The sequence below is a fragment of the Rhea americana genome, unplaced genomic scaffold, assembly GCF_003343005.1.
Source record: "Rhea americana isolate MKP2758 unplaced genomic scaffold, rheAme1 scaffold_262, whole genome shotgun sequence".
Classification (NCBI taxonomy): domain Eukaryota; kingdom Metazoa; phylum Chordata; class Aves; order Rheiformes; family Rheidae; genus Rhea; species Rhea americana.
Window position 1 is genome coordinate 597,773 of NW_028186382.1, and position 23,886 is coordinate 621,658.

At 44.4% G+C, this 23,886-nt stretch overlaps 1 protein-coding gene across 1 annotated transcript in view; it reads left to right on the forward strand.

Moving 5' to 3' along the window:
• The window catches only part of NRG2 (neuregulin 2), a 94,594-nt gene extending 75,590 nt beyond the window's left edge, over positions 1–19,004 (forward strand). The window contains exons 7-12 of the mRNA XM_085307750.1: positions 6,808–6,831; positions 12,020–12,122; positions 13,086–13,209; positions 13,616–13,743; positions 16,433–16,657; positions 18,291–19,004. Coding sequence (XP_085163876.1) covers positions 6,808–6,831; positions 12,020–12,122; positions 13,086–13,209; positions 13,616–13,743; positions 16,433–16,657; positions 18,291–18,948 — 1,262 coding nt within the window. The 3' untranslated portion in view covers positions 18,949–19,004. The remainder of the gene's footprint in view (positions 1–6,807; positions 6,832–12,019; positions 12,123–13,085; positions 13,210–13,615; positions 13,744–16,432; positions 16,658–18,290) is intronic.
• Positions 19,005–23,886: the final 4,882 nt, after the last annotated feature.

Here is a 23,886-nt window from a genome sequence, read left to right on the forward strand (position 1 = left end):
GAAAACTGGATGGACATTTGTACCTTGCTTAAGTCTCCACATTTGGATTTTATCCATGTGAGATTGTCTGTTGAATGTGAAATTTCATCTTAACTTTTCTATTTATTCAACTCCAAAAATAAATGTCACTAATCTGGAGGAGAAATGACATTACATTCATCTTCTTGTTTAATGAAACGTTTTCCTTTTCTACTGTATGACCTAATTAAATTTGAAGTCTGTAGGCTGCCTGTAAACATCCCGAAATAGACCTGGCCTATTCTGATCTGATGGAACCTAGCACCTTCTCCATTTTTATGCTATACTTCATTCTTGATTTCTTTACAAATTTAATTTTAATTCATAGTTAAATGACACTGAAACACTTTTCTTAAGTAGAGAGGGACAGTTATGCTTATTGTTTGGTACTCAGTATCATCACCTGGAAATACGGAAAGGAATAGCTTGATCTGAGAAATCAATATATTGAAGTCACACACTGTCTTGTCATTTCTACCTTCAATGGCCCCTTATATGAAAATATATCCTGAGTTCCTAGCTTTATTTGTCTGCCAGGGTCCCTAACTTTAGCCATCAAAATGTTAGTGTGATGGGTCTGGCTTCTGAGCTATTTACTGTGTAAGCAGGTCATTTCCCTTTTGTAGGCAGATTCTTTCCAACAGTAGAGGGCTGGAATGAATATTTCTGAGATGAGAAACAACATCTGCTCTWGATCTTCCACCATATTGTCACCAGGTATGATCTGTATAATGATCTCAGCAGTAAAACTCCTGCACCATCATAAGATTTCTTGTAGATCAGACATCTTGGTTTTCCCAACAGTCATTTTTTTTTWAAGAAATTGTTTTCATAGAACCCTTCCAACCAGAAAACCAGAAGCTATTTTTACTAATAGTGTCTGTCTTGGCTCTTTCATTCATGGCTTCCATTTTATACATTTCTCAGCTTTGGGCAGTTACCCTGAAGCTTAGGCTCCCAAGACTGGAATGGAAACATAACCACATGTTCCTGTGGTAGCACACAAACTTGCTCCAAAGCTTTCAGCTAACTATGTGTGGAAGTAGAGCAGTGGAGGTTTATCAGGTGAAATGCTTCTTATTTTTCTTAGGGATGGTCCAATTCACTTTGAAGTCACCAGGCTGTAGCCAGAGGGATGTTAAATATGTAAGTGTAAGCCTTTTGACAGATGTTTTTTGGATGCTTGGTGCTTATGTTACCTTCTCATGCTGAGGTGATACATTCCCTTGAGCAGATAGATGCATTACTTTAAGCTTTGCTGGAACTAAAGGAAGGTCTAGATCTAAATCACAGCTTTTCTGTTCACTTCATTTATTCAGCAGTGATTTCTTACCTATTGATTGGGATAACATGAAAATGATAAGAACATTTACTTCTCTCTTTTTCGCTTACCTTTCCGGTTCTTCCTCAATCTCTTGCTCATTTGAACTCTAAAACAATATTTAGTATCACTTTAAATTCCACAAGTATTGTGCAATTTCTTTTTAATGACATGATGACTGTGGACCACTTAATTACAGGATAATGACTGTGCCATGTTGGGCTGGATAATTACAGAGGGTTTGTGGTTTCTTATAACAGGGTTCCTGTCTCCTTAACTGCAGTRGAAGTTATACATTGGGATCTACAAAAGTTAATTACATACTAATCTACAGGAGCTTGCTAATACTCTATTGTCATATATTTGGATCCCTGAGGCCTACTCAGTTGTTTTTGTCAATATAGTACTGGACAAGCTAAATGGCTGTCCAGTTTATGAGAAGCTCACAGAGTTTACGTACTCAGACAGTCCATGTAATGCCCAGCCCTTAACTTACCACTCAGTGTCCTTTATTTCCAGACATCATGGGATTATCTTGGATTGTTCTCTGTGCTGTCTGAGGGAAGTCTAAACCTAATTTGTTTTTCTGGTTCTCAGACATTTCTATCTTTACTTTTTTGTGTGCCTTGGAAGACATTGTGTGACTCATATAACCATCTGAGTGACCCAAGCAGTTTTGAGGAGAATAGTTTATGGGACAACTGAATGTCTTAACCATGTTCTTAGGCAACCTGAAGGCCACATGAGCACAAATCCAGTTTTCACAGCCATTTATTAAGGCTTCTTATCCTTCTAAATCATCCTATAAATCTGCAAGTCAGTGACAGCCATCCTATCTAGAATTGTTACTCCTATAAGGTTGTTTTAGATGAAACATATTTTCATCTGTTCATATTTTAAAACTAGTGAAACACATTATAGAGCAAAACATAGCCATAAAGTCACTATGGGTTAAATAATCGTAGGTCTTCCTCTTCTATATTAGGAAAAATCATGAAAAAATCTACCCTGAAGTTTTTAACTTAGCAGTAGGCAATGGGCACATAGAGTACCAACCCTACTGGTAACACACAAACCCAAATGAATTTTTGCTTTTGGTCCACTACAGCAGAAGGTCGTTCCTTGGATGAATCCAGTGTGTATCACTTAGCTCTTCTTCAAGGCATGCTTTGAACAGCTGAGTGATGCCAATCTGGGTAATGTGGCATGGGATTCTACCTGAATCCCAGGCTGATGTGCTTTTTAGGAAAGACAGGCCAGGATGGCAAGGTGGTGGAGTTACTCTTTATGTGAGAGAGCAACTGGAATGCATCGAGCTCTGCCTAGGGGTGGAGGAGGAGGAGGCAGTTGAGAGCTTATGGGTAAAGATCAAAAGGCAGGCTAACATGGGGGACACTGTTGTGGGTGTCTACTACAGGCCACCTGACCAGGAAGATAAAGTTGATGAGGCCTTCTATAGGCAGCTGGAAGTAGCCTCACGATCACAGGCCCTGGTTCTCGTGGGGGACTTCAACTACCCTGACATCTGCTGGAGGGACAACACAGCAAGGCACAAACAGTCCAGGAGGCTCCTGCAATGCATTGATGATAACTTCTTGTCACAAATGGAGGAAGGGTGTCCTGCTGGATCTTGTCCTTACCAACAGAGAGGGACTGGTTAGAGATGTGAAGGTTGGGGGCAGCCTTGGCTGCAGTGACCACGAGATGGTGGAGTTCAGGATCCGGCAGGAAAGAAGTAAGGCAACAAGCAGAATTGCAACCCTGGACTTCAGGAGAGTGGACTTTGGGCTCTTCAGAGACCTAATTGGAAGAATCCCATGTGTTAAGGCCCTGGAAGGAGGCGAGGTCCGTGAGAGCTGGCTGATATTCAAACATCACTTCCTCCAAGCTCAAGAGCAGTGCATCCCAAGGAGAAAGAAGTGCAGCAAAGGGGGCTGGAGACCTGCATGGGTGAGCAAGGAGCTCTTGGCCAAATTCAGRCAGAAGAAGAAAGTACACAGGACGTGGAAGAGGAGACAGGCTACTTGGGAGAATTATAGGAATGCAGTCAGAGTATGTAAAGATGCAGTGAGGAAGGCTAAGGCCCAGTTGGAATTGAGTCTGGCAAGGGATGTTAAGGACAACAGGAAGGGCTTCTTCAAATACATCAGTAGCAAGAGAAGGACTAGGGAAAATGTGGGCCCACTACGCGGCGGGGGCCCTGGTGACAAAGGCTACAGAGAAGGCAGAATTACTGAATGCCTTCTTTGCTTCAGCCTTCACTGCTAAGGGCAGCCCTCAGGAATCCAAGGCTACAGCCTGGACGTGAGGGAGAAAGTCCAGAGAAGGGAAGACTTTCCTTTGGTTGAGGAGGATAGGATTAGAGACCTTCTGGTCAAGTTTGACATCCACAAATCCATGGGCCCAGATGGGATGCACCCACGGGTACTGAGGGAGCTGGCGGCTGTTGTTGACAGGCCACTCTCCATCATCTTTGAGAAGTCCTGGAGAACTGGAGAGGTGCCTGAGGACTGGAAGAAAGGCAGTGTCGCTCCAATCTTCAAAAAGAGCAAGAAGGAGGACCCAGGCAACAATAACCCGATCAGCCTCACCTCCATCCCTGGAAAGAGGATGCAACAGCTCATTCTGGATGTCATCTCCAGGCATATGGAGGAAAAGAAGGTGATCAGGAGTAGTCAGCAGGGATTCACCAAGGGGATAGCCTTCTGTGATGGAATGACTGGCTGGGTAGATAAGGGAGAGCAGTGGACGTTGTGTACCTTGACTTCAGCAAGGCTTTTGACACTGTCTCCCATAACATCCTCCCAGATAAGCTCAGGAAGTGTGGGTTAGACGAGTGGACAGTGAGGTGGATTGAGAACTGGCTGAAAGGCAGAGCTCAGAGGGTCATCATCAGTGGTGTGGAGTCCAGTAGGAGGCCTGTGGCTAGCGGAGTCCCCCAGGGATCAGTACTTGGTCCGATCTTGTTCAACTTCAATGACCTAGATGAGGGGACAGAGTGCATCCTCAGCAAGTTTGCTGATGATACCAAGCTAGGCGGACTGGCTGATACACCTGAGGGCTGTGCTGCCGTTCAGAGAGACCTAGACAGACTGGAGAGCTGAGTGGAGAGGAACCTCTTGAGATGCAACAAGGGCAAGTGCAGGGTCCTGCACCTAGTGAAAAATAACCCTAGGCACCAGTACAAGCTGGGGGCTGACATTCTGGAGAGCAGCTCTGCAGAGAAGGACCTGGGAGTGCTGGTGGATGACAGGTCGACGATGAGCCAGCAATGTGCCCTTGCTGCCAGGAACGCCAATAGTATCCTGGGGTGCATTAGGAAGAGTGTTGCCAGCAGGTCAAGGGAGGTGATTCTGCCCCTCTACTCAGCCTTGTCTCAAGTACTGTGTCTAGTTCTGGGCTCCCCACTACAACAGAGATATGGAACTACTGGAGAGAGTCCAGCATAGGGCTATGAGGATGATCAGAGAGCTGGAGCACCTGCCCCATGAGGAATGGTTGCAAGAGCTGGGCCTGTTTAGCATGGAGAAGAGAAGACTGAGTGGGGATCTTATCAATGTGTATAAGTACCTGACGGGAGGGTGTCAAGGCGATGGGGACAAACTCTTTTCAGCGGTGCCATGTGACATGACAAGAGGTAATGGGCAGAAATTGAAGCACAGGAAGTTCTGCCTGACTGTGACGGGGAATGTCTTCACGGTGAGAGTGACAGAGCACTGGAAGAGGTTGCGCAGAGAGATTGTGGAGTCTCCTTCTCTGGAGATATTCAAAGTCCTAGATGCAACCCTGTCTAACATGCTCTAGGTGGCCCTGCTGAGCATGGCAGGGGTTGGACTAGATGATCTCCAGAGATCCCTTCCAACGTTACTGATTCTCTGATTCTATGAAACAGCTTGTACAATGGAGCAGGCCTTACTTACAAAGAGGGCAAGGCTAGATGTGACAACCAGGAAGTTCAGGAACAATGTGTTCTGTCCAGTTCTCTGCTGCCCACCACATTATGTCCAAATCACTGCTATTTGCACAAAATGACTGTGAAATGCATGGAGGGTTTGCAATTCCTTTTGCACAGACATGAGATGTGTAGTAGAGGTAAACCAGGCTTTGTAGTCTTTAAATGATCAAAAAATAAAAAAAATAAAAAGAGCGCCTCCYTCAAAGCACATGGATTTGAAGAGAAGAACCTGCTTTAGCTGAAATGTTTATGTTCCATAAGGATTGGTGGTAATGTCCATCCCCTGGATTTTGAACAGTATTGCAAGAGAAAGACAGTATTTCTGTGCAGCTAAAGCAAATTCTATGTAAAAATGTACCAAATAACTCTGGACATCTCCAGGTTACAAATAAATCTTATGTGTATGGTGATTAGGAAGAGTATAGATCACTGTCATGTATAATGATAACTGTGGAGAACTTGAATGTTTATATGGGAAAAAGTTTTTTAGCTGAGACCAGTACCTGAAAATTACTGAAATTCAGAAATTAAAAGGACCTTTTCAACAGTGTTACCTGCATTATTGATTCATTAGGTAAACTGCACTTTGCTTAGCACCATCTCTGCAAGATGAATTGCAATCTTATTTTTAATGAATGGGAATGTGAATATAGATGCTCCAATTTGTGCTTTTTTCAGCATGCTTTTACTTTCTAAAGAAAGTAGTACCACAGCAGAAGTGAAATTTGGAAGATGACAGATTTGAGGGAAACTTTCAGAGCAATTTGTATTCTCAGATCTGCAAAGGGTTCATTGCCTTGCCCAGGCAACTAATTACTTGCAATATAAATGGTAAAACTGCAGACCTGTTAAGAGGAGTATGCACGCAATTAACATGCTATCAGGTGATTTACAGGCCATGCTGCCAGATGACATGCATCTGAGACCAGATTTGAGACCATGGGCAGTAGAACTGAGCTTGTAATCCTAAGAGCTTCATGCTAGTATTTGCACAAAGAATAGTGCATTTGTTTGCCAGATACTCTTCTTTGGTGCACGAAACCTCAGGCAGAGGGGCATGTGAAACCATGTAGGGCATATTCTGCCTGTAGAAAGTAAGTGAATAGTTTTACAAGGTTCATGCAGACACTGTGTTTTGGCCTGTTTGGAGTCAGGAGTTGTTCCAGAGCAAGGAACAACAACAAAGTGTCCTTTTTTTTTCCTCCCTAAGCTCTGAATTCCATATCAGGTACTAACAAACATGGCTCATCCAAAGAATTCATAGTTAACTAAAAGAATTCATAATTAACTTCCACTGAAATATGTTTGGATCTTTCTCTACATATAAGATAACCTCTGGTGGTAATTTGACATGCTCTGAAGCATACACTGTGTTCTGTGTTACTTCTGCTGAGCCTACAGAAAAGCTAAACTGCTTTAACTGCACAGTGTATGTGTTTGTATATTAGAGATCACTGACAGACCTGTTTTTCTTTTTCTCTTTCTCTTCCGTGTCTTCTTTCTGCATTGGCAGRGCATCTTGGATTTGAATTAAAGGGTATGGAACAACCATTCATTTGTTAATCAAAAGCCATTAAGAGCTGCCCACATTATATTTATGGCTTTAATGGGATGATTAAAAAATCAGCTGTTCTGCTCCTTTTGCTGGCATCAAGATAGATGTTTGGATTAAAAAAGCAAACAAAGCAAAACACAAAATCTAAATGTAAACCTATTAAAATGCATGTGTATTTTTAGCAGCACTTTTTTCTTTGTTTCAAGCAGAAGCCTGGTGTGTGTGTGGCGTGACTGGAATGATCCAACTGCCATACGTTTCCTCATTCAACATATTTTTGTGTATTTAACTAAAAAGCAAGAGTTTGTGTCAATCTGAAAGTTGCCAGCAGGCACAACATGGGAATGAGCAGATGTTTAAGGAATGAGAAGGCAAGTTTTAGGAAGCAGATCAGGGCTTTTATAACTCTGCCATTCTGGATGCACAAACTTCCACTGGATCCTAGGAAAAGTCAGGAAGGATTTTGCAATTTCTCATTCCCAAAGCTAATACCTCTTCTAGTTCTTGACTAGGCAGAAGTTATTTGGAGGAGGGTGAAATGATCCAAGTTAGTCCAGAAAACAGTGAACCTGAGGAAGTCAGCAGTTTCCCCAGTGATTATGGAGGACATAATGCTGAGCTCCGTGGTGGCAAGCTGAAGTTTGGAGAAGCACTGCAGCATGCTTTAAAAGTGTCCTCTTTGGGCAATTACCTTTTCTGTAAAGCTTCTTATATTTTTCCTTCCTTCTCCTCCATCTGTTTTTAGAAAGTGTCTCCTGAGGAAGCACTTGGAAAATCAGATTCTTGAACCCAGCTTCCTCCTGAGTGCATGCTAAATGCAAAAGGGAGGGGTTGGTCAGATGAGAGCAGAGGAATTTCTTTATCATTTCAATTAAAAATATAAATCCCAAAATGTCAGACACAGCAGATCTTCAGAAGATGCCTTCATTGCTACATGTATGGGAACACAAATTTTCATTTCTATAGGCTAAATTTTCTTCCTGGATCCCTGAGATGAAGGGATTTATACTAGCTAAATCTAGAGAAATTTGTCCTACCTAGTTTTTGCATGCCTGACCCCCTGGGATTGGTATGTATCCTCCCAGCAGCTTGTTCCCTGCTGCAAAAAGTGTGAATTCTGAGGCCAGGAGTTTCAGAGAAAGTGGTGCTGCTAATACTAATACACTTGAATAACCTTTAAAATTAAGGATTTTTGACATCCCTTTTTGGTTGACTTTTGTCCTCTTCCTCATCCATTCTCGATGTCATCACAGACCTGTACACATCCTGTTTCCAGTCTGCAGTTGTCTGTTCTCTGCCATCTGTCTTTCACTTTCATGTGTTGCTGTGACACCCATGGCTGGACTGTGATTCTGTCTATGTTACATGGCACAACATAGTTTATTCATAGTATTTGTTGCTGTAGAATGACAATGCTATTGATGAAGATGTGCTGTTGGTAGAGCATACAGACACAAATGGACAAGTCCTGCTCCAGAATTTTACCTTCTCAAATACAGAACTGTAGTAATGTGAATTCTCTTATTTTCTTTTTCTCATTGTCCAGATGTTTTTGTGCAACTGTGTTATCAAACATCAACATTAATGAGATGTTAGGAGGCAAGCTAAATTATTTTTGTCAGGTCATGTAATGTTTAGTTTTGCAGCAATGGTCCTCAGATTTTATTACTTTACATAGTAGAGCTGTCTGTTCAGAGAACCTGATTCTGCATTTCTGATGCATCCAAAGATCCCCCAAACAATTCAAGTGGGAGGTCCAGGACAGCCAGACATGCCAGAATCGGGGTCCCATCTTGACATGCTCACCAGACTGGGATTTGAGCCTTGAGTGAAAAATTTTGCCATGTCTGAAATGATTTTTTAAAAAGTCATGGTTTTGATGTCTTAGCTTTCTTCCTCCTTCCTTCTTTCCCTCCGACGCCCTCCACTGTGATTCAAAGGGAAGGGACTATCTACTTGGAAAAAAAAAGTTTGTAGCAAAAAAACGCAAATGTTGAAAAAATCTTTGAAAAAAATTGGCTTCATGGATAGGTCCATGGTGAAAATTGATCTCCTACTCCCTTTTTTTTGGTAAACCCTGAAGAAGTATAGCTGGATAGCAACAAAAGTCTGCCCAGTGCCATCCAGAGCAAGGACATCATCCTACCTGGTTGTCCTGATTCAGACAAAATGTCTTAAAATCTACAGTCTACAAATTCAGAAGGCGGTTCATGAGACTGCATGATCTTGCCCACCATTCAGCTCTGCACATACAGCAATGCATACTGTTGATCACATGGTAAGCAGATTTCTGGCTTCCTATGTAACTTTATTAAAAATTGTTATGAAAGACTGTCAGAACTCTTCAAAACTCTGCAGACTGTGGTTAGCTTCAGACTGAGGTCTGAAAAGCTGTCTGGCTAAACTTTTCCTCCCTTTAAAATCCAGATTAACGTATGGCACATACTACAGGAGACAGGCCTTTCTTTCCCCAGAATTACATTACACTCTTTTAAAAATGTGTTCATACTGATCAATATCAGGTTGTGGAAAAATCCACCAAATGCATGAGCTTTTAGAGCTGGCAGGGCTGAAGCAGCTAATCCTAATAGCTGAACCCCTGCAGAGTGCTGCTCATATCAGCCAAGAAATAGCCCCACTTGCCTGCTGCTGCATGTGCCTGGTAGTCAGGGGTGCACCAGCTCTTTCTTCACCCCAGACATTGCTRGTCAATGAAACTCTCCTAATCTTGGGGGCCTCAGACCCATGTCTCCTCTTTCATTTCTCCAGTGTAATGGCTTCCCAAACTGGGCTGGGCAGTTGCTGTAGTGATAGTAGTGAGAACACTGACAAACTAGAAGACTTGGAACACCTGTCTGAAGGAAAGGGCTGTGCAGCTGAAACCCAGACCCCAAGAGCATGCAAGAGCAAGCACATTTCTCTGCCATGGTTGCTGATGCCTGGAATAGGGCATCCTTGCAAGGAAAATAAGTAGCTGAAGCAGGTATTCCCACCTCAGGGTGAGTTCTTTCCACAAAATATCCCCATCTGGTTCCTCATAGTAAAAGCCAAGAGTGGAAGGTCAACTAGCACCCAAGTTCCCCTGTATGACCAGGTCCCAGGTGCGTATCTCTGTGCTGTGGCTGGTTCTGGCACTGGGGAGATGCAGCCTTATGGTAAGACTGCTGCAATGCAATAACTTTCAGCCAAAGCAAGAATTGTGATCTGTCTTTCTTGGAAAACTGGCCCACACTGGCCATGGAAGTTGGAGCTTGGGAGATTCTCAGTTGTCCTTGTCCGTCTCTCAGGGGATGGTGATGGAAGAGGTACCTTTTTTTCCTATTGATGTAAGTGAGATACAGAAAGGATAGAATAGGTAAGATGAGTTGGGCTCTCTTCTAGGTGCTCTAATCAATGTATTTTGGCCAAATGCTCCCTTTAGATCAGTAGAATGGAACACTCTGGGCTTTGCCTTGCAGGCAACTTCTCCAGTGCTTTAAGAGCCCCATGAAGCTAAAGGCCAGTGTGCAAACAAAATTGGTAGAAAATTGTTTCTCTACTTAGACTATAGCTTTGGGACACCAAACAAAGCAAAGCACTATGGACTGTGTTTTGTATCTTCACATCAGGGCTGTCTTTGTCAGCCTCTGACTTGGCATATCTTTCTTCACACCTTTTTTGAGAACTCAGAAAAAGATATACCTTTTTCCTAGCATTTTATTTCTTCCAGAAATTCATTTACCTTCCTGAAATGGCACACTGAGATTGGCCAAAACACTCAGTCATCTCGAATGTTTTATTATGTCCTCCTTGTCTAGACCTTGGTATGATGATCGTGCCTAAAGGCCAATCTGTTTCTCTTCTGGTTTTGTCTGCCATTGTTTAGTAGCACTAAGGAATATCAGATAGTCCATTGGAAGTGTGGCCTGGTGAAACATACCCAGCACAGCAACCATGGCACGAAGTTTATTGGCTAATCTTCATGAAAAAAATATTTCAATGAATGCTAAAGAAGGCACAAACCCCAATGACTTCATGATCAACACACAGTATGGGGGCACAAGGACATTGGTCATAGCCACCGAAATAAAATGCTCATGGCAGCTATGGACTAAAGCCTTCTCTCAGTCACCTGACTGGAGGACTGAAGTGCCTTTGCTATGCTAAGGTGTAGTTTAGTTACACAGATTTGAAGCTGGTGACATCCCAGCATTTTTTTAGAGTTTAAATTAATTTGGATGAATTACCTCACTTCCAGCATGGTCTGGATTTTGATGCAATTTACTGATTTTCCTGGTTTAAAAAGTAGTCCATGACAAATGGTGATATCTAACAGAAGCAGTAGCATGCTACTTGAATTCCAGAGCTGTGCATCTAAGTTACCTGGTGCAATTGAGGTGGTCTTGTCTCTCAGATAGCACAGGTGTTTAGGATGCAGTTGTGAGGAGAGTAACTATAGAGATGTTTGACTTGACAAGGAATTCAATTTCACTGAAAATCCATAACTGTGATTTATTACTGTATTTTAATTACTCTACTCCCTTTTCTTTGTCTAATATCCTATTGCTTTTCCATCCTCATTCTGCTTTTGACTGTTTTAGGATGTTCCTTTCAGCACCTACATATTTTGGAGCCAGTTGTTTGGAAGTTTCTAGAACACCTTTAAGCCCTAGAGCATGCAGCTGCTGCAAACAAAAAGCTGTTCTGGCTCTGTCAGAGCAGTTAATGATAGACTGGAGCCTGTGATGAGAACATCACAGGGCAGTGCATGTATTTGGTGAGTGTAGGAGTGCATAGGTACTTCCTTATTAGATTATCAAATTGCTGAGAAAAGGTGATCTGCTAGAAGGGAAAGAAGAGTTATGGAGCTTTTTGAGATTAGTCACAGAATTTTCTAGGGGAAAAGAAAGGAAGGCAAAAAGGTGTGTTTGAGCTCAGATGGGAAGAGCTACTGAGAGAGGGAGAAGGTACAGAAAGAGAAAAGGAGGAAACATCTCTTGAGGAGTGAGCAAAGTTAGGCCAGCTGATCTCAGGTTGGGGGCAGCTATTAGACATGGTCAGTAGGTTGGTTAGAGATTGGATAGTGTCCTGTTTTGTGTCTGACTCTCACATGGTGCTGGTTCCTGTGGAGCCAGAGGTATCCTTGGCACTGGAGCCCATTTATAACTGGTTTCTCTCCCTCCATTTGCAGAAGCTGAAGAGCTTTACCAGAAGAGAGTTTTAACCATCACTGGCATCTGTGTTGCCTTGCTTGTTGTGGGCATCGTCTGTGTGGTAGCTTACTGTAAAACCAAGTGAGTATGGGTGGTTAACAGGCAATAACAAGTTAGAAGTCATTGGGTGGTAGGGTTCATACTTTCACATTATTCACCCACGATGATATTTCTAGGAGATGCTGTGCTATATTATTTCCAACCAAGTCTCCTGAAAGAGGGCGTTGAAGGTACCTCCAAGGCTGAACTTGAGTAGAACGTTTTCTTGAGACCATTTGCCTATACCCTGCATCAGCATTGCTTCTCCAAGCCAGGCTATGTCATGTGACTGGGAAAAGCCAGTTTACAAGCCAACAGCCTGTCTCCTGACAGCAGAAGCACACTAGTGACCCAGGAGCTCTGGGCTCAGCTGTTTACATTTAAGGGACTTTCAGAGCAATTTCAGTTGAGCAAGAGGCACAGGTACTTCTTATGGCCAGTGTTCCCTACTTGACAAGTACCCTTTCCCCACTTAGCTTGAGCCTCGCCTGGTTTAGGATGCCTTTCCACCTCCTCGGAGCACAGGGAGCCTTGTGGAGTACATGACCTGCTAGGAGCATGGGGAGGCTTTTTCATTTTATCCCTAACACAATTCAAGGATAGTGCCTTGCTGCCATGACAAAGCCATGAACTGCTTCCCCTTCCCTTCTCCTCACTCTTCGCCTCAGGTCTCAGCTCCCTCATGTTCCCAACATGAGGAACATGTGATGGGCCTTGTCTTGCAAAAGGAGATCCTGGACCCAGCTTCCCTAATTGCCTGTGATGACAAACATTCACTTTTTTTTTTTTTTTTTTGAAAAGCAGCAGGTGACTTATGTTGAATATCCAGTTTCTTTCTGTGTGAAGCTTTCAATAAACATAGTGAGAACATCTAGTGTGTTCAAGACACAAATGAAAACATGATTGTTGCCTCCTTTATAGACAGCTTACCTCAGATGTTCCTAGGTGCAGAGAGCCCCATGAAATAAACTCTTTCAATAGTTTTTTTCTCTCTCTTTTTTAAAGGAAACAACGAAAACAAATGCATAATCATTTACGACAGAACATGTGCCCTGCCCATCAGAACCGAAGCCTTGCAAATGGGCCAAGCCATCCACGTTTGGATCCTGAGGAAATCCAAATGGCTGATGTAAGACTTTTTATTTCAGTCTCCCTGAAGTTTACTGAGTGCCACCAGAGTGGAAACACCACTCTGGAGGGTGTTAACCTCCTGCAAGTAGAAGTGGATTTCTGCTCAGTCACATCAGATACATGTGATAGCATGGTACCAATAGCCATTTTGGGAGTTCCTTGAGCTCTTCATATCCTTCCACAGTCTTCATGTTATAGCCCCATCCCAGAGTGCAAAGCACAGAGGAGGAGCAGGGCCACGACTCTATGTTTTCTTACCCTCTTCCCTCTCCTCTCAGACTGTTGAGCCACAGGATTTACTCAGTTCTCATATGATTTGACCAGAATAATCTAGGCAGCAGAATTTGGCTGTGGTAATGTCTACAAGCTACTGTCTGATTTCTGCAATTCTCTGTATTTTACAGTACATTTCTAAGAATGTTCCTGCCACTGAACATGTGATCCGAAGGGAAACGGAGACAACCTTTTCGGGAAGTCATTCCTGCTCCCCATCTCATCATTGCTCCACGGCCACTCCAACTTCCAGCCAGAGGTGAAGTATACCATTTCCCCCTCACCTGTTGCTGTCTGCCTTAGGATATTAGAAGACTCAAAGCTCGTAAAAATTGCCTTCTCACCTCCTTGTTTTTGCTTAATGTTTGAAAGTACTCTGTCATACAGGCCTTGTCTACAGTGCAGATGTTTGCTTGCACAGCAAACATGTTAGTAACAGGTGTGGAAAGGTGTGATCCTTGACCTGCAGCAAGGTGCCAGCAGAAACCTGCAACACTGATGTAGCTACACACTAGGAGGAAATGAAGTTGTACTTTCACACCTTGAGCAGACAGAAACAGGAAGATGTATCCAATACAGGGTTTTCAATTTGTATTTGCAATCATCAGGCTGATCACTTGCAATAATTCATTAAGCACATACATGTTATTGGTTGCATACTTGATATATTTGGATTATATTTGCTTGGTATAAGGAAAATTGCTATAAACATCGTAAAACGTTTTGACCAATTTCTCAGAATTAGGATCTGACTTGGTAGCCACAGTTATTCATGAGAAATAAAAAAACTATCATGGTCCAAAAAGAATTGCTTCAGAGTCTTAAATGTCTGAGATTTTGCCACCTCCTTCACTGGAAGTCTTTCTGAAGATCTCAGGAAAATCTTGGCCATCAGAAGAGTATCAATAATTTTTACTACACATTATGAGATATAWTTTTTTCACATTTCAAAATAGCTGTCGAGGGGGAAGGAGCATCATGACTTAGAGGCTGAAGTTTTGACTGTTTCTGAGAGTGTTTAAATTGCTCACGGAATTTCACTATTTTTACAATGTCCAGAAAAGTCCTTCAAATGTTCTAGAGGAAGTCCTGTACTATTTTGAGTTTGGATGTTCTGGTTCTTCCTCTTATGGGCTTTCAGTGCTTCTTCCAGTAAATGAAGATATTTCCCTAGGAGCCTAGAGACTAGAAATCTAACTGGAGGCACAGATGAGACATATTTACATCCTGCTAATGAAGTATAGATCACATGCATTGACTTTATAAATCAAAAGATGTCCTGGCTCATTTACCTCATCAGCATGATGTGTTTGTCTGCTTTGATCCAAGAAACAATGATTCCTTCCAGGTAAAGTTCCAGAAAGCCTCCTAGCGGGTTTCTTCAGCATTAGGCTTCCAGACCAGTGTGAGACAGTGGCATGGAGCTAGTGCCTCAGGGTTGAATAAGGAGAAGCAAGCTCTGTCAGGGTACAATGAACTTGACCAATTTCAGATATAAAACAAGTTTTCAGGTAAATTCCTCCCTGGGCTCTAGGGCCTAAACTTGCACTAAGTAGAGCAGGAGCTGAGAATGACTTGCTTGGATGGAAATGGTTATTTTTAGCCAGTCAAACCCCACCCTCTGTAAGTTAGACAACATGTTTTCCAAGGTTTTTTTGAATTTGTGTGTTGCAACCCAACCCTAGCTAGGTGTATGCAAGCTCATGCCAGGGGCACAGAGGCTCCCATGCCTGCAGGGCTGCACGTCATTGGCCTTCCATACTCACTTCAAAGTCCTGGGTTCTCAGGGCCATCTTTGGGCACCTCCTAACGATACAAGGTATGTCTGCAGGGCAGCATTAGCACATAATAGCTGTGAGGAGGCACCCACCTTGCATAGCCTGTGATTCTGGCTACCTGCCACCTAATTTTCCTGAGTCAAGTGCAGTGAGCAGGTGTTTCTTGAAGTCATGCCAGAGGCAAACTACTGGCATAATCAGGTTCCATTTTACTTGATCAGCATCTCTAATGAGGATACCATTTGAAGTTATAAGTGAAGGTTGTGGTTACAGCCTAGCACGTGCCTGGAGCCATCAATAATTAACAAGTTCTTAGGAAGCCTTAATGAAGCCTGCAAGCCACCACCCAAAGTCCTCTGCTGGCACAACTGCATTTAGTGCAGTCTGAGAGTATAGAAGTGTGGCTTTCAAGGATCACATAGTTGAGCTATGGAGAGTGGTCAGCTTGTTGGCTGTGGTGTGTGAACCAYTGGTGCATGGGGACGATGCTTCCCTCTTGCGTGCTTGTAATGTATCTTCTTCACAACAGGCTGGGGCAGGGGGATTTCCAAGGGCTGAGCAAGGACTACTCAACTTATTATAGTCTTTGCCTAGTTCTTTGAATGTGTTTTCCTCCTAAAAATCTTTTAGAAACCAGTGGAAATTGGACATCTAGGTCTACCTTTGATACACCTTCTTTCATTGGTTAGGCAGTAGTTATAGTCCTTCTATCTGGCTCCTTTCCAGTTGTATTTCTGAAGGCAGCAATCTCTTGGCAATGCATGCAAGTGGCACACTTGAAATCCTTTGCAGACTTGCCTTGGCATTGCCAGTGCATGGATGCACACCCAAAGTGCTTTGCAAGCACAAAGCAGAATTCCTCAGGCCTCCCTTCAGATTCTGTTCTGTTCTGTCCCTGGCCGTCAGAAGATAGTGATGTTAAATACCTGATCTTCACCCATTTGCTTTTCTGTACTCTCTAATCATACCTCCAAGAAGCAACAAAGAAAGGTAATAAAAGATCAGTTTGGGAAATCAGGCTTCCTTAGCCAGATATATTCCAGTGAGACAGAGAAAAGGAACATGAAAGCAGAGCAGAGAGTATGATCTATGCCTACATATGGCCTTTTGTAGCAGTCCTTAGTGGAGATTCCTTGCTCATTGTTTGTCCATGTATGTTTTGATCTATAGACACGAAAGCCACACGTGGAGCTTGGAGCGGACAGAAAGCCTGACTTCAGATTCTCAGTCGGGGATAATGCTGTCCTCAGTGGGAACCAGTAAATGCAACAGCCCTGCATGTGTGGAAGCTCGGGCCCGCCGTGGGGCCGCATACTGCATTGAAGACTCAAGGAGGCCCATGATGCAGTATCGGGATTCTGTGGATTCCCTGCGGGACTCACCGCACAGCGAGAGGTCAGGTTCAACTGCTTGGTGCTGCACAGGTGCAGATTTCTACCATACCTGTCTATGCTGGACACAAAAGTATTTGCCTCCAAGAAAGCCAGGCATTAGAGCAGCGGTCCCCTGATAGCCCATACAGAACTCCAGCTCTGGTACTGACCATAGGAGACCACTGCCCCAAGAACACAGTCTGGCATGACTGAGCTCTCTGCAGAAGAGCTCTCTCATCTTCAGAGATGTGACTCCATCAGCTAGTGAGGGAGAGCAACAGGCAGCCTCTTCTTCAGGTCTGGTTGGCAGTGGGTGCAGAACCACATCTCCACCCTTGCTCCAGCCTTTTGTGCACTGTGGATGGCCACTTTCAGATGTATACCCCTCAGAGCAATGTGGCTTGTTCCTGGGGCAAAGGGGAAGGACAACATCTCCTACTTCTTCTTGTTCCTATTCCCAGTCCATTCAGACAGGCTGGCCCTGCTCTCACAGGCATCTCAGATGTCATGAGATACTGAGTGAGGACAGGGAGATGTGGACATCTGACTAGGCAGGGAACCTGGCAGCCTGAAATGAACAGGCAAAAGGCAAATTAACAGTATTGAGTAGAAGCAAAAGTTGCTCCCTAGAAAGAGGTGACATCAAACGAAAGGCTGTTTGGAGAGGGGCTGCACCAGCTCTGAAATGCCACACTGGTACTATTGCTAAAGTAAAAGAAAGCTAATAGATGCCTTTTTAGACAGAAGTGTTTTGTTAAGTCAGAGGAAGAAATATCTGACTGTGGCCTGAGTATGGAGGGGGCATTTGGAGATTCTTCTTCACAGATAAGCCTGGCACCTATACAGGGCTTCCAGAGAACAGATGGCAGGCAAACAAAAGGCAGAGAAGTCTTGATTTGGGCAGCTGGGAGATGCTGCAGGGTTTGTAGTGATGCAGGATGAGAATTGTCCTAGTTCAGGTAAAAGTTAGGCGGCAAGATGGAAAATCCAAGGCCCTGGACATCTCTAAGACTCCTGCATGAATTTTGAGGACAGCCTTAAAGTAGGTGATTTCAAGTCATACCGAAGATGGTGGACCAAGCTATGGCTAAGTGAAGGATCTTCTCACACTCATGAATTTAGGTCTGATCCTGCAAGGTGTTGTGCTTTTCCCCAAAGGATGAGAGGGGAAGGTCTGATCATCCTGTGGGACTGGGACCTGCACGTTATCTTGTAGCAAGGGAAGTATATCTCAGTTCAGCTGTCATGAAATTTCCCTGAGAACCACTTCACCATGTTTCTGTGAATGGCGGGTGATGAAGCTGTGATGTGCTGGGTGCCAGAGTGAGCTCAGAAATGCCAGCCCTGTTCACACTGATCCTTATATCACAAAGGAGTTGGGAAGCACACTGACTGAGAGGGTCCCGTAGGAGAGCCAGCCCTGGCGAGAACTGTGCACAGGTACCTAAATATCTACTGTCGCAAGCAGCACATACTCCCGTAGGCACTGAGGTGAGAGGTCCCTCTGCACAGTTTTCCGGGTGATGGTGTGCTCCGAGAGCAAAAGTGTGTTGGAGGCTCTATGTGCCCCAATGCTGCATATCCAGCAGAGTGGAGCCATAGGTGGAGGGTTTTTTGGTTGTCCAGGGTCCAAATAGAGGTGTCGCTTCTTTCAGGTACGTGTCGGCCTTGACCACACCAGCACGCCTTTCGCCCGTTGACTTCCAGTACTCTATCGCTGCGCAGGTGCCCACTTTTGAGATCACCTCCCCCAACTCTGCGCATGCCGTGTCCCTGCCTCCGGCAGCTCCCATCAGCTTCCGTGTGGAAGAACAACAGCCCCTCCTGCGACGGTACCAGGTCCCCTTCCAGGACATGCAGAGATATGACAGCTATTACCAAAGGAAGACCTACCTAAATGACAGCATGGGGAGCCTGCCCTCCAGCCCCTTCCGCATCACGGAGGATGATGAGTATGAGACAACGCAAGAGTACGTCACAGCATTAGAGCAGCCAAAGAAAACAGCCAGCAGCAACAGGCGATGGAAAAAATCCAAACTGAATGGGCACATCTCTCACAGAGCCAGAGCGGTCCGGGACTCGTTCTCCTTGAGCAGCGCCTCTTATAGTGAGTCTGACGAGGAGCTTGTGGCTGAGAGCACCCCATTCCTAAGCATTCAGAACAATGACGCAATGAACACAGATTCGCCCCCACTCTATCGGCCGGGTGACAGCCGGACTTACTATTCCTACAGCAGACACAGCACTCACGGGGAAAGTGGGCAGAGCGGCTTGACACACACGACACCCAAACAAGACCCGGATCCTCTCTAGAAGTCTCACACACCCACAAACACACCTGTATGGAAAAGGCTGAGAAGGGAGACAAAACAAAACAAATAAATAAATATTTTTATTTTATATAAAAGAGGAAAAATATAACAAATAAAATGTTTTATTTTCATTTTAGCAAAGTTGTCTTATAATAGCTATCGGCAAAGACTTTTTTTATAGGGAATCTCTATTTATATGTAATGTCTTGATTTACAGCTTCCGAGAAAAAAAAGTAAAAACAACAAAAAAAAAGAAACAAAAACAAACAATAAAATTAAAAAAAGGTGGGCCAATTTTTGACTACTTAAAAATAGAAAATAAAACTATCATGGTGCCTTTTGCTGTATGCTAGTGCTGGGATTCATGCTGAGGATTCTGTTTCAGTAGCATTTTTAAGATCATAGATATTTTGGGGAAGATGACCTGTCGTAAGGGCGCTTTTCCATTCAAAGAAAACAGTCTCTCCACTTTGCCCCATACCTTGCTCTTAATGATCTTATTCTTTATGGTATCATTTAAGCACGCACTGAGGACATGAGTGGGAGTGTTTCCATTACTATGGCTGATGGGGATCTCTCTTGCCCTGTAAAATACTTGCATATTTACCTATATCAGGAGAAAAAGGAAGCACAACAGCGTCATACTGGAATACAGAAATATTGTTTGTTTTGCAACACAGGTAGGAAAATAAAACAAAACACACAGTAGCAGCAGCCCTTACAATATAGCTCTCAACCTTAGGCCATTTCACTCCCAGGTATGAGGTTAGGCTGGTTCAGTTTGGGACAGGTTTGTAGTCAAATAAGTAACACATTTAAATGAATGTTGTGAAATAATATCTGGTTACATATGGTTGAATACAGTTCATTGAATCCAGTTCATTGAAGCCAACACTGATAGAGGAGATGGCACTGCGCAGTGATCCCAATAAGGTGCTCTCAGTTTGACAGACTGGTTGCAGTATCATATGGGCTGCAGCACTACATAAGCTGCATTGCCATATGGGCCATGTGCCATATGAGCTGTGGTGCTGTATGGACTGTGGTGTGTGCCATGGTATCGTATGTGCTGTAGTGCCATATGGGCTGCAGCACTGTATGTGCTGTGGTATCATAAGTCCCACCATTAGTCCAAGGGTCAGATGGGGTCCTGGGAAGGGCACCAGGGCAGTGGGCTCTGTGGGTTCTGTAGCGCAGAGGCAGATGGTGGCACAGCTGCCCAGCCATCGCTAAACACTGCTACAAGGCAGCTGCTGGCTGTGCTCGCCTGGCATTTGGCAGGAGCCAGAGCACTTTTGTTTCCACTAGTAGCCACTGCATTGGCCAGGAAAGGTAGCAGGCCCTATGCGAGGGAACCCAGTGAATGGATTCTTCTGTATCACTGTGATGAATATTGTAAAGACTGTTGTTATTGTAACGTCCCTGTGTCCCATAAAAACTTTCCATCAATGATGGGTGTCGTGTTTCTGAACTCGGAGCAGCTCTAGCCATTGGGTCTGTGGCGCAAAGAGACAGTCCTGTGTGTCCAGGTAGCAGAGCATCCCCTTGTGGAAGCGCCTCTCTCTCCTCAGTTCTCTGCAGCAAATCTGTTTACATTGTAGCCTGACTTTTTTCTTTTTATATTTTTACTTCTGCATGTCCTTTGCATTTCAGATACTGTAGACTGGATGCATGGTGAAGCTGTGACTGAGAAGATAATACAACAATTGACAGTGTATTTCATTTAACTTTTAGCAATAAAGTAACTAAAACCCCTATTCCTCACCCATGATGGGGTCAGATAGAAAATTCTGCTAATTTGTCATAAAAATTATTGTCAAAGTTTGCTCTGGATTCTCTGAATGTCAGAACTCTTGACTGTTTAACACTTGAACATTTTTTATATTATAAATAAAATAAGAATAACAAACAGTGGCCAGCATTAATCTCATAGGCAAGTTGGGCACAAAGGGAAAGCTGTGGCATGTACTGTACACACAGATCTACAGGCATTTATTACCTTGCTGAAAGGAGGAAAACCTCTCAGAGTTGGTGGGTTTTTTTATTTGGCATGGACAATTGCTATTCACTGCAGGGCCTGGGAGTTGAGGTGTACTAAATGAATGTGGTGGGGTGAGGTGAGTGGATGTCATCCCACATCTCCCACAGGGAAGCCATTCATACTCTACTTGCAGACAGGGAAGCTGCCTTCATCCCCATTTATGGAAGCTCTCCGTTGTGCCCAGAAAGGCTAGAGACACATGGCATTAATTTCATTGATGCTTGCAGCAGTGACGACATGTTGGGTTCAATTCTGCATGTGCTATTGTACCGAGCAACATTCTCTAGGCTGCAAAGCAGGCTCTGCTTTCAGCTCCTCCACAGAAAGCCTCTGCTCCCAACCAGCTCTCACGGAAGGGAATCACTGAGAACATGTCTTCATTACAGGAAACACAACTCCTGAGATTACACCATGGTGTCCCACAGCTCAGTTCAGCTCTGACCCCACCCTGTTGCTCCTGATGATCAACAGGTGCCCAAAAGTCCCAGGCGAACTTGCCTAGTGGAAGAGGTACCTCGTACACATTGGTTTCTGCAGGTGAAGACCTGTCTGAGCTTACCTCACAGAAACATATAGAGCCAGGGACAAGTCCATAATCCCTTTCCCTTTTCATGGCTCGGACCCAGAAAATATTGGTGGGGTTTTGAACTCTGAGCCTTTCCTTCCCAAAATAAGAACACAAGCAAGAGTTCATCAGGACTGTGCCATCTCTCTGTCACACTTCTTTCTCTCTGTGCCCACACGCTGAGGTTTGTCCCTCCAGCCTTGATCCCACAATGCCCACGTAGGGAACATAGTGAGGTTAGAAGCCATAGCAAGGCCTGCTGGGAGAGACACACATGGGAGGTCACCCTGGGTGAGGATCCCTGTGAAGATCAGTCACACAGAAAGGAGGGATGGGACCAGCCCTTTCTCCATGCCTCTGTGCATGTCTATGAGTTGGCAATCTCCATTCCCAGAGAAAGTCCACCTAGGGCTGGCACAGAGTTGGTACTGCAGCATCTGTGTTACAAGCACACTGCAGCCCTCAAGCCTTCTGCTGCTGTTCTCCTGGGATGGTGGTACAGAGCAACAGTGTGGCACAATCTCAGGGGTGCTCAGGGAGGCTGCTCAGTGCTGGATGTTCCTGTTTGCCTTTTGGGTTCCTTCAGAAGAGAACTGTGGGTTTGCTCAGTGCTACTCCAGGCAGAAATTTTATTGCCCCAAGGTTCACAAGAATCTGCACTGTGCTGCATCTGCAGAGGCATCTCTAACTCTGAGCCATGGCAGCCTCATAATTTCTCACAGTGATTTTTTGTTTAACATGCCACTCATTTCCAATAATTGTTTTCTATATTTAGAGGTAATTATACTACTTTAATTTTCTTTCCAACTGCCTCTGATGGAAGCCTGGGTCTCCTTTTCCCTGCCTGGTTTATTTTTAGAGCCCTCATCTCCAGCAACGTGTATTGCTAGGTTTGGCCATAAATATTTGACAACACTTTTCACAGGTTGGGGGAGCCACTGAAGCCTCTTGCTAGCTCTGCTCTGCAAACACCATGCCTTGGCTGCCCTTCCTGGAGGGGAGGGAACTGCTTTGCTGACACAGACTGAGTGATGCAAGAAGAGCAACATCAGATCCTGGCTTTGGAATTGCAAAGCCTCCCTGGGCCTTCATCTTTTTTCTCCCACAGCCTATCAAATGGATACTGCCTGCACCGAAGTGGTCACATCTATATTGCTGCTAATAGGTGCTGATGGGTGCAACTGGACATGTTACACAGTTTCGATCCTCACTCCTCCCCACAGGGCTCACAGTTCAGTGGAAAGATCCAAGCTCTTGGCTGCTTGGCTAGAGAGAGTGACAGCCGTTGTAGCCCAGTGCATCACTGGGCAGGCCAAAGACTGCTTAGCATGGGCTGAGAGGCGAAGGCTGGCTTACCTTAGCTCTGTCAGAGTGGTGTAGCAGCTGCTATGTGCAGATGCAGAAAAGATGGGGTGGAGATGCAAGTGCGTGGAGTCTAGGGGATTGGTGTCCCAGGACTCTGCAGCTGAGCCAGGGGAGTCAGGGTGTACAGCTGCCCAGGGATGCTTATTGGGAGTGGGATCAGACAGCAGGACTGGCTGGCTTTGTTTGGGAAGGATCAAATGTGAGAAAATGTACAACACAGTGAGGGGGGGTAGTTTGAGAAGAAGATGCATCTTGTCGACAACTTCTGGGGCCAAAAGTGCAGATTCAGGCCATCAGCTCAGGAAAGATTCTCTGCAATGAATTTTGTGCCAAGCTGTGCCTGGGAGAAGGGGCCTGGCAGAAAGGTCAGGCTGAAATAACAGATGTAGAAGATGCTCTTTGGGACCAGGAAAAACTGTGCTATCTGCTGGAGGGTTACACACAGGCTGGGGGCTATCCTAAGGGGTGCATTTGGGCACTTATGGGAGGAAAAGAGTGTGTGCCTGCTTAATTCCTCTGAGCTGCTGCTCTTCTCTCATAGTGATGGCCAAATACTTCACCTCCAGGGAGGATGAAAATGGGACAAAAGCCTTTTTTCTTCCTTATCATAATCTAAGATGGTTGAGGGAGGTCAAAGAAGGTATGTTTGGGTGCTCTTAATGTTCTGTCTTAGGCAAGGTGATCCACCAGGCCTGTACATGCATAAGTGTCCTAATCAGCGCTGGTGCATCAGGACAAACCACACTGGTTGTTGTCAAGTGCGGATCTAGCCCTCTCAGCTGCCTTCCCAAGGTGTTTAAGACAGACTGCTGCCCCTTTCTACATCCATTGTGCAGAGAGTCTCTCAGATATGAGGAACTTTTCTGGTGCTCAGATAACACTTTGCAAGACACCAGTTTTCCTTGCATTTCACTCCTGGCCAAGGGCAGCAGATTAACATGCTGGACTGAACTGCTCTTGGTTGCTTC